This window comes from Salvelinus sp. IW2-2015, unplaced genomic scaffold (assembly GCF_002910315.2).
Source record: "Salvelinus sp. IW2-2015 unplaced genomic scaffold, ASM291031v2 Un_scaffold1853, whole genome shotgun sequence".
In the NCBI taxonomy this organism is placed as follows: Eukaryota; Metazoa; Chordata; class Actinopteri; order Salmoniformes; family Salmonidae; genus Salvelinus; species Salvelinus sp. IW2-2015.
The window spans coordinates 210,764-222,585 of NW_019943218.1; the positions used below are offsets into that span (position 1 = coordinate 210,764).

The window sequence follows — 11,822 nt, forward strand, 5'->3', positions numbered from 1 at the left end:
GGATGGAGAGACAGATCGTGGTACGACTGCTGAGGTTAGTGGTGGGGGATGAGAGACAGATCTGTGGTTGACTGCTGGTTATTGGTGGGGATGGAGAGACAGATCTGTGGTACCGACTGCTGGGTTAGTGGTGGGGGGGAGAGACAGATCTGTGGTGACGACTGCTGGGTTAGTGGGATGGAGAGGACAGATCGTGGTACGACTGCTGGCGTAGTGGTGGGATGGAGAGACAGATCTGTGGTACGACGTGGCTGGGTTAGTGGGTGGGGATGGAGAAGACAGGAGAGAGAAAGATCATTCACATCACACTGAAACTCACATCAGACTAAACACACAAGCACACACACAAACAGTCTGATTGCCACTGTTGGTTAGTAGTATGTAAGCATTCACTGTAAGTCTACTACACCTGTTGTATTCGCGCACGTGACAAAACACTTTGATTTGATTATGATTGAAAGCTCCATAGCGGTCAGGAAAATATTGGAAATGTGTAGTGTATTTGTATCAGACCCGGAAACATTAATGCACTTCATTTTGCCAACGTCACTCAGCTACTTGACTACAAACGTTATTTGCCTAGCCTAATTTACTTCAGAGATTACTAACTGCTAGCCCAGCTAGCCTACTCAGAGATACTAACTGCTAGCCAGCTAGCCTTACTTCAGAGATTTACTAACTGCTAGCCCAGCTAGCCTTACTCAGAGATACTAACTGCTTAGCCCAGCTAAGCCTTACTTCAGAGATTACTAACTGCTAGCCCAGCTAGCCTTACTTCAGAGATTACTAACTGCTAGCCCAGCTAGCCTTACTTCAGAGATTACTAACTGCTAGCCAGCTAGCCTTACTTCAGAGATTACTAACTGCTAGCCCAGCTAGCCTTACTTCAAGAGATTACTAACTGCTAGCCTAGCTAGCCTTACTTCAGAGATTACTAACTGCTAGCCCAGCTAGCCTTACTTCAGAGATTACTAACTGCTAGCCCAGCTAGCCTTACTTCAGAGATTACTAACTGCTAGCCAGCTAGCCTTACTTCAGAGATTACTAACTGCTAGCCCAGCTAGCCTTACTTCAGAGATTACTAACTGCTAGACCCAGGCAAGCCCTTACTTCAGAGATTACTAACTGCTAAGCCCAGCTAGTCCTTACTTCAGAGATTACTTAACTGCTAGCCTAGCTAGCCTTACTTCAGAGGATACTAACTGCTAAGGCCAGCTAGCCTTACTTCAGAGATTACTAAAACTGCTAGGCCAGCTAGCCTTACTTCAGAGATTACTAACTGCCTAGGCCTAGCTTAGCCTTACTTCAGAGATTACTAACTGCTAGGCCAGCTAGCCTTACTTCAGAGATTACTAACTGCTAGCCAGCTAGCCTTACTTCAGAGATTACTAACTGCTAGCCCAGCTAGCCTTACTTCAGAGATTACTAACTGCTAGCCCAGCCCTCCTATATTATACATTTTAGTAGAACCATGAAGAAGAGTTTTTGCCAGATTACAGATTTAAATGGAAGACCTTTGCGCAGAAAGTAGGTATTTGCTTTTTTTTAATACTTTTTACATTAAAACAACACATTTACTTGGTAATACAATGCTTTGTTGATACATTTTTTTTAATGGATTTTTAGGTAATTTCTGAAATTCTGCATTTTGATATAAAAACACAGAAATCTAGTACTCAAACAATGGACCTAAAAACTGTCTGGGGTACTGAAACACCCAGTGTTAGAAAAGGCCCAGGAGTGTTTTTGAGTGAACTTCACCTTTAAACGCAACATTTGGTTTGATTCGTTTTCTCGTCCTCTTTATCCCAATCAGATATTTCTAAACTGTTTTTATGCAATGTCCCTCTAGCAAAAGATTATCGGAATCATTAATTAATGAAGTGTTTTAATCAGAATCATTCATTAATAAAGTGTTTTAATCAGAATAAATAATGAATAAAGTGTTTTAATCAGAATAAATAATGAATAAAGTGTTTTAATCAGAATAAATCATGAATAAAAGTGTTTAAAATCAGAGTGATACAGCTCCTTAATCAGAGTTGATTTTCAGATATGACTGATTGGTTAATTTATTAAATCAGGTGTCCCTTCGTTAACCAATGAGACGGCAGGAGATCTCTTTCATCATCACTGATGGTGTCAGCATACTCCTTTGTAAAACAGTCTCTTTGTGACATTAGTTTTACTACTGTGTTGATTCTCCCTGCCTTGGTAGGCTTTCAGATCATACAGAGAACACTTGGTTCATATACCCTACTCAACAAATTGGATGCAGTCTWTCMCAGTGCCATCCGTTTTGTCACCAAAGCYWCATATACTACCCACCACTGCGACCTGTATGCTCTCGTTGGCTGRCCCTCGCTTCACTCTCGTCGCCAAACCCACTGGCTCCAGGTCATCCACAAGTCTCTGCTAGGTAAAGCCCCGCCTTATCTCAGCTCACTGGTCACCATAGTAGCGCCCACTCGTAGCACGCGCTCCAGCAGGTATATCTCACTGGTCACCTCAAAAAGCCGCCTTTCCTTCCAGTTCTCTGCTGCCAATGACTGGAACGAACTGCAACTAGCTTTAAGCACCAGCTGTCAGAGCAGCTCACAGATCACTGCACCTGTACATAGCCCATCTGTAAACAAGCCCATCCAACTACCTCATCCCCATACTGTATTTATTTATTAATCTTGCTCCTTTGCACCCCAGTCTCTCTACTTGCACATTCGTCTTCTGCACATCTACCATTCCAGTGTTTAATKGCTATATTGTAATTACTTCGCCACCATGGCCTATTTTATGCCTTAACTCCCTTATCTTACCTCATTTGCACACGCTGTATATAGACTTTTTGTTTTCTTTTGTTCTACTGTATTATTGACTGTATGTTTTGTTTATTCCATGTGTAACTCTGTGTTGTTGTATGTGTCGAACTGCTTTGCTTTATCTTGGCCAGGTCGCAGTTGTAAATGAGAACTTTTTCTCAACTAGCCTATCTGGTTAAATAAAAAATAAATAAAAAATGTAAAATAAATATACGATGCTCTAGTTTTCTTCTTGCGATCATGTTTCCTCCTGATGTATCCAATTCAGTGCCAGACACACACAGACATACAGTAGTTACACTGATAAGTCACGGTTGAGGAGAACCGGACAGACCAACACTGGGTCTAGAAACAGCTTCTGTAATAAGACACGGTTGAGGAGAACCGGACAGACCAACACTGGGTCTAGAAACAGCTTCTCCACTAGTTCATCTGACTCTGGAGTAAAATAAATAAATAGATAGATAAAGGGCCTCATAAAGTATTCCTTTAAGGGAATGGTCTCATGGAAACAATCGTTGCACATCACAGAAAACATTCCTATGAAAATGTGACTCTTATTGGAACGTTCTCTAAAGTTGTGGGAACGTTTTGTTGTTAGCTGGGATGCCTTGGTTCTTTCAATCAATCTCCAAGCATATAATTACTAATTAGATTGGGATTAAAGTCGACTTGCTCAGAGAGAGAGAGAGGAAGAGCGTGGCTAATTCAAATGACCATATGAAATGTGATTAACTTACTGGGGTAAAAATATTTATATGAATATTTCAAATGATTCCCACGTGAGCTCCCAGGTCTGGTAGAATTCCTCACAGGGAATAGTGGGGGAACAGACAGTATTAGCTTATCCTAACTAACTAGCTAACTATACCTTTTCTCCTCTTTTATTTTAATCCTTTATTTAGCCGCAAAATCATATGGAGATTGCCCTCTCCTTCCAAGTGAGCCCTGGTCAAGATAGCAGCATGCACAKCAAACAACATAAAACACAACCATCACTGGATGTTAAAACAGAGTAAATAAGAGATTTTAAAAAACATGGCCAATCCTCTGGGATTTMAAATCGTCAATCAGAATCGAATTATCTAGTTTGACTTCTGCAAAATGTTCCAAGATGATGGAGCAGTAAAGTGACAGACAGAAGAGGAATAATCTGCATCCCGTATGGGTCTTTCTAGAAGCTACTGTAGGGTACCAGTGAGGATTTCCTACGCTGGACAACTTGTTACAGCTGTTGATAAATCATTGATAATAGTCTGCATAAAAATATGAATGATATTACATTAAGATATAAGAGGTGGGACATAGTTATATTCAATTAAAAATCACGATTTGTTTTAAAACCTGTGTTGGTGTCTTGACGGATTTATCCCAAAAAATCATGTGACATAAAACAACACTTTTTCTGTATTTATGGCAGTGTCAGTTGTCATTATATCACCATTACACTATGTATTATATGAAAAATACGAAGCAATAATCAGTTAAATTAAACAACTGAAACCCTGAAAGACTTCTGGATCTAGCTGTCAAACAGTCATTGCTTGCCTTTACAAACATCGCATGTCACAGATTTAGGACCTGAATGTTACCCCGGCTAGTAGAAAACGTTGTCTGGTGGCCATTGCCCAAAATCCTTATGTTCCAACCCTGCATGTCAGTCCTTTTCAGACGATCCCTCATATCACTGTTGGTCCTCATCAGTGACCTCACAGCATTTCAACTTTCCTCTTGAGAATTAGAATCAGAAGTACAGCCGTATAGTTCATCGTAATACTTCACCTCTTCGGGAAAACGGCACCCTAGACCAGGGGTTCCCAAACTTTTTCATCCCCCTTCCAGCATTGGGGAACATCCCCCCCGCACGTTCGCACTAGCCACACCTATTTCTATGGGCACAATCACTGTTTATGACACAAACTGTTCACACCCATGTTGTTGATGGAGAGAATCTTGCCGGTTTAAAGCTTATTTCCTGAACTTCAAAAAGAAAAAAATCATGGGGTGCAAAGAAAATGTTCCAGTTTTGAAGCAATTCTCGCAATTCTAAACATTTTGCCATGTCTAATGTTTATTCATGCGATATTTGAGTGATAGCTCTCTGAGGTATGCAATGACTATCATGACAAGAGGAGCTGATGATGCACAACCCAAAAATTTCACCTTGTGCATTCTACTACTACAACTTTCAAGAGTAAGTTTAAAGCTGGACTGAGTTCCTTTACAAATATGGGGGGTGGCTGACCCCCGCACTGACCCACAGTTTGCAAACCACTGCCCTGGTCTGTTCTGATCATCTAGTTGAGCACTCCAGACAATTCCTCCATCTCAGCAGAAATGTCCCATCCACATAATAGGATTGTAGATGTGCTGAAATACCTAAACCCAGTCTATTTTAGCGTTATGTTGTGACATGACTGTCATTAATGTGATGACTGCTATTTATCGAATAATTAACTACTACATAGAATTATAACTCGATTAAATGAATCACGTAAACAATTGACTCATTAGGAATTTGGGGCACCACGGGAACAGTTGTTTACCAAGTTACTATCTCATGACTTCAACTCTAAAGTTTATCTAAGTAGCTCTTACATCAATAACAGTCAATTATTAATTATTACCTCATCAGTCTCATTTTGGACGTCGCATAATCCTTGGATATCTGCACGAACCCTAACCTAAGTGATGATGCAGCAATACACAAATTGTCTCAACTTATTATGGATAGGGGGCAGCATTTTCACGTTTGGATGAAAAGCGTGCCCAGAGTAAACTGCCTGCTACTCAGTCCCAGTTGCTAATATATGCATATAATTAGTAGATTTGGATAGAAAACACTCTGAAGTTTCTAAAACTGTTTGAATTTGTCCCCTGTGAGTATAACATAACTCATATGTCAGGCAAAAACCTGAGAAAAAATCCAACCAGGAAGTGGGAAATCTGAGTGTGGTCGTTTTTCAACTCATTCCCTATTGAAGATACAGTGGGATATTGGTCATGTTCATTTCCTAAGGCTTCCACTAGATGTCAACAGTCTTTAGAACCTTGTTTGATGCTTCTACTGTGAAGTGGGGCCGAATGAGAGGGGAATGAGTCAGAGGTCTGGCAGAATTGCAAGGAGTCGTGATGCTCGTATCCGTGAGAGCGAGCTCTGTTCCATTGCTTTTCTGAAGACAAAGAATTCTCCGGTTGGACATTATTGAAGATTTATGTTAAAACATCCTAAAGATTGATTCTATACTTCGTTTGACATGTTTCTACGGACTATAATACTATTTTTCGCTGAACTTTTGCCTGGACCTGCAGGCGCGTCGTGAGTTTAGATTGTGTAACAAACCGTGCGAACCAAAAGGAGTAATTTGGATATAAATGATGGACTTTATGGAACAAATCAAACATTTATTCTGGAACTGGGATTCCTGGGAGTGCATTCTGATGAAGATCATCAAAGGTAAGTGAATATTTATAATGCTATTTCTGACTTATGTTGACTCCAACATGGCGGATATCTCTTTGGGTTGATTTGTCGTCTTAGCGCCGTACTCAGATTATTGCATGGTTTGCTTTTTCCGTAAAGTGTTTTTGAAATCTGACACAGCGGTTGCATTAAGGAGAAGTATATCTTTAAATCTGTGAATAACACTTGTATCTTTTATCAATGTTTATTATGAGTATTTCTGTGTTTTGATGTGGCTCTGTGCAAATTCACGAGATGTTTGGAGGCAAAGCCAAATGTAAACTGAGGATTTTGGATATAAATATGAACTTGATCGAACTATTGTGTAACATGTTGTCCCGGGAGTGTCATCTGATGAAGAATATCAAAGGTTAGTGATTCATTTTATCAATATTTCTGCTTTTTGTGACTCCTGTCTTTGGTTGGAAAATCGCTGTATGCTTTCTGTGACTAGTTGATGTTCTGCTTTCGCAGAAAAGCTTTTTTGAAATCGGACACTGGGATTAGATTAACGAGAATTTTATCTTTAAACTGGTGTCTAATAATTGTATGTTTGAGAACATTTAATTATGAGATTTCTGTTGATTGAATTTGGCGCCCTGCAATTTCATTGGCTGTTGGCGAGGAACCCCAGTCCTAGACAGGTTAATTATTTATTTACTAACTAATTAAATCGTCACACAGAATACGTAAACACACACAGCATAGGTTATTGTTTACATACATAATACAGTGAAAACAGGTCCCTAGTGGACTAACAAAAGCATGACCGTTTGGTTACGCAATGGAAAGGAATGGCCTACTAGGAGAGGGAGACAAAGAGTCAACTTATCGTACATACATTTGGAAACTACGCTCCCTGTAACAAGAATACTTACCACCCTAACAACCGCTCATTCGGATTAGAAATGCAATATATATTTACACGTCTATGTCTTTCTCTGTCATCTCTGTTGAACTCGATCCGTCTATGGGGAGTGGTTTGATGTAAGTTTCTTGTTGTGCACCAGAAGTCACAACATCCTTCTTAGTTGTAGACTTCTTCTGCCTGGGAGTATTCGTTAGTATAGATACTTCAGATATACCACAAGGTGTTCAGAGGGATCTTCTCTTCCCCCTCTCTTTGCTCAAATGTCCTAGACTACTTTACATGCACAGCTGCAGACGGTGCATGTTTTGGTTTACAAAGTTTCTCACCATCTCAAGTGTGGACCACGGCCTCACTTTCTCTGTTCTCAATGGTTGATTAATCAGGGTACAGCTAGCACCACTTTACACGCCGGCAGCAACCCGGCATGTTTTGGTCTCCTGTAAATTTTGTTAGCAAGTACTTTTATGCACTCTGGTCTTAGGGGCATTCTAACACGCCGATACAATGTCTGTGCTCACGTGGGCGTGGTGGTTACTGACTGGTCCCAGGTTGATATGAAAAGCCATTATCTCATTTAGAAGGCTAAAATCACATTCCTATCTTTTCAAAAATATTTTCATATTTAATCATATTTAATTTTTTCAATATTAAGATGTAAATCTGATATATACAGTGTGAAAGCTCTTAAAGTTACAATTCTTCTGATAACGTCTTTCTGATCATTTTAATGACTTAAAAAAAATCCCATATTCCATCTCTCATCCATCCCAACATTCTTTATGTTAGAAATATTGTTTCAATGTCCAATCTTTTGACGTTAGAGTTTTTTGTCACGTTCCTGACCTGTTTTCTCTTGTTTTGTATGTGTTTATTGGTCAGGGCGTGAGCGGGGTGGGCATTTCTATGTGTTGTGTTTCTATGTTGGGTTAAAGGGTTGCCTGGTATGGCTCTCAATTAGAGGCAGGTGTTTGGCATTTCCTCTGATTGAGAGTCATATTAAGGTAGGTTGTTCTCAATGTTTGTTTGTGGGTGATTGTCTCCTGTGTTTTTCGTGTCTGTGTATGTGCACCACACGGGACTGTCTTGGCTGTTCGTTCGTTTGATGTAGTCTGTTCCTGTTCGTGAGTTCTGCGTGTAGTTATGTAAGTTCCATGTTCAGGTCTGTCTACGTCGTGTTTGTTATTTTGTAATTTCCAAGTGTTTTCGTATTTCGTCTTCGTGTTTCAATAAATATCATTTATGTCTAATTACCTCGCTGCGTATTGGTCCACCGATCCTTCTCTCCTCTCCTCGTCCGAGGAGGAGGAGGAAGACGACAGCCGTAACATTTTTAGGTGGGTCACACTCTCTCTAGAGAAAGCATTCCTATGGTGGATACTGAAAGGCTGAGAGGGAAAGTTCCCTCCTGCTTAAATTTACAACCCAGCGTTAAGATGTCAAGACCGGCACAGACCCCCCATTCCCTCTTCTGTGGGAGAGAGGGGTCTGGCTATCTTCAAACTTGTGCCAAGCTTATCTGGCACCTTTTGATCGACACCAAGGAGAGAAAGTCATGACAGTTACTGTGGTCAAGTCTTTGGGTTATGGTATTTAAATACAGATGTTACCATTTTATTAATCAACCTAACTAGCTAGTAAAACTAACTTGCAGCTGCAATTATCTGTTGGGAAAAAGAAATGGCCCTGTATTTACCAGAAAAGGTAGCTCATCCACCATGACAGAAGAGGAGGATCCAGACTCATCCACCATGACAGAAGAGGAGGATCCAGACTCATCCACCATGACAGAAGAGGAGGATCCCAGAGCTCATCCACTCCTGACGAGAAGAGGAGGGATCCAAGACTCATCCACCGTGACAGAAGAGGTGTGATCCAGACTCATCCACCATGACAGAAGAGGAGGATCCAGACTCATCCACCATGACAGAAGAGGTGGATCCAGACTCATCCACCGTGACAGAAGAGGAGGATCCAGACTCATCCACCCTGATAGAAGAGGAGGATCCAGACTCATCCACCTTGAACAGAAGAGGAGGATCCAGGACTCATCCACCCAGACAGAAGAGGAGGAATCAGAGCTCATCACCCTGGAGAAGAGGAGGATCCAGACTCATCCACCGTGACAGAAGAGGAAGGATCAGACTCTCCACGCCTGACAGAAGAGGAGAGCATCAAACTCATCCACCGTGACAGACAAGAGGGAGGATCCAGACTCATCCACCATGATAAAGAGAGGAGGATCCAGACCTCATCCACCATGACAGAAGAGGAGGATCCAGACTCATCCACCTGACAGAAGAGGAGGATCCAGACTCATCCACCGTGACAGAAGAGGAGGGACCAGACTCATCCACCGTGACAGAAGAGGAGGATCCAGACTCATCCACCGTCGACAGAAGAGGTGGATCCGACTCATCCACCATGACAGAAGAGGAGGATCCAGACCTCCACCTGTGACAGAAGACGAGATCCAACGTCATCCACCGTGACAGAAGAGGAGGATCCAGACTCATCCACCGTGACAGAAGAGGAGGATCCAGACTCATCCACCGTGACAGAAGAGGAGGAATCCGAACCATCCACCCGGACAGAAGAGGAGGGATCCAATCATTGCTCACCGTGACAGAAGAGGTGGATCCAGCACTCAATGCCACCATTGACAGAGAGGGAGGTCCAGACTCTCCACGCATGACAGAAAGAGAGAGGGATCCAGAACTCACCACCATGACAGAAGAGGAGGATCCAGACTCATCCACCTGTGATAGGCAAGAGGAAGATTAGAAGATGGTTCTCACCTGCTTAAAATGGGGCTGGTTGAGGGACCACTTTGTCTCAAGGGTGCGTTATGAAAACCAAATACATTTCTGGTCCAAGATAAAGATGGTGATACAGCCAGACTTGAAAAAGACCCATCTTGACAAATTCTCTGTATTTTCCAGTCCATACAGGTTGTAAGCATCCGCTTCATTAGGCCTGCTGCCAATGTATGTTCTGGGACAACCTTAGCCTGTGGACAGACAGGTCAGCTAAGCACAGACATTGAGCCCTGTGGAGACAATCAGGTCAGTAACCCTGGAGAGACAACAGCACATTGAGCCTGTGGGACAATCAGGTCAGTAACCCTGGAAACAACAGCACATTGAGCCTGTGGACAATAGGTCAGTAATACCCTGGAGAACGAGACACGCAACATTGGGGGCGCAGGTCCGTGGAGACAATCAGGATCAGTAACGCGCTGGAGACAACAACCAGCATTGAGCCTGGGACCAATCAGGTCAGTAACCTTGGAGGACAGACAGCACAGTGAAGACCTGTGGACTAATCAGGCAAGTAACCCCTTGGGAGACAACACAGCACATTGAGCCTGGGTTACAGTAATCGAGGTCAGTAACACCTGGAGGAACAACAGACATTGGAGCCGTGGACAATCAGGTAAGTAACCCTGGAAGAGCAACAGCTACAGTTGAGGCCTTGTGTAGAAGTCAGGTTTAGTAACCCTGGAGAGCAACAGCACATTGAGCCCTGTGTTACAGAATCAGGTCAGTAACTTCCTGTTGTGACAGACAGACAGGCCTGTGGACAATAGGTCAGTACCGTGGACATACAGCAACATTGAGAGCCTGTGTAATCAGGTCAGTAAAACCCTGTGGACCAAGCAGCACATTAGCCGTGGACAATCAAGGTCAGTACACTTGGAGCACAACAGCACCCTTGCCGGCTGTGTACAATCAGGTCAGTAACCCTGGAGACAACAGAGCATGAGTCTTGGAAATCAGAGTCATAACAGCTGGAACAGACAGCACATTGAGCACTGTGGAACATCAGGGTCAGTAACCTGGAGGACAAAATCAGCACCTTGAGCTGTGTACAGTCAGGTCTAGTAACCCTGGGAGACAACCAGACACATTGAGCCTGTGTCACAGCATGAGTCAGTACCCTGTGGACAACAGCACGATTGAGCCTGGTGACAATTTGGCAGTGTCGTAATCTCCTGGAGACAACCGACATTGAAGCCTGTGGACAAATCCAGGGTCGCAGTAACCTCTGCTGGACACAGCACATTGACCTTGGACAATCCCAGGTCAGTAGACTTGGAGACAACAGCACCTTGAGGGCTGTGTACAATCAGGTCAGTAAGCCTCCTGGAAGAACACACATATCGGCTGCTATTGGAGCCTTGTGAAATCAGGCAGTAACCCTGTGGACTAACAGCACATTTGATCCTGTGTAACAGACAGGTCAGGTTAAACCCTGGAAGACGAACAGTCACATGAGCCCTGTGGACAAGTCAGGTCAGTGAACCCCGGTGGACAGATCAGCAAATCAACCACAATTGAGCGATCCGGGGTGACAATCAAGTCAGTTAACCCCTGTGGACTAACAGCACATTGAGGCCGTGTAACAAATCAGAGTCAGTAACACCCCGGAGACCAACAGCAGCAACACATTGAGGGCCCCCTGTGGACAAATCAGCGTCAATAAAAGGTGTAACTCTCGCCCTGTGGACATAACTAGCACATTTGAGTCCTGTGTACAATTCAGGATCGAGTAACCCTGGAGGACAACAGCACATTGAGCGCTTTTTTTTGGACAAGTCAGGTCAGTAACCCTGTGAAGGTACAAAGCAAGCACCTGAGGGGTGCCTGTGGAGACTGAACAAGTTTTTGCGAAG

General features: G+C 42.9%; 1 protein-coding gene across 1 annotated transcript; it reads right to left on the reverse strand.

Annotated features, from left to right (window-relative positions):
• Positions 1 to 8,994: 8,994 nt before the first annotated feature.
• Positions 8,995 to 9,630, reverse strand: LOC139024767 (protein rtoA-like). Its single transcript, XM_070439694.1, has 3 exons — positions 9,440 to 9,630; positions 9,237 to 9,302; positions 8,995 to 9,136 (listed from the first exon to the last, which is right to left on the reverse strand). Exons 1-3 carry the CDS (start codon positions 9,628 to 9,630, stop codon positions 8,995 to 8,997), a joined length of 399 nt encoding a protein of 132 aa, XP_070295795.1.
• Between the last annotated feature and the right edge of the window lie 2,192 nt (positions 9,631 to 11,822).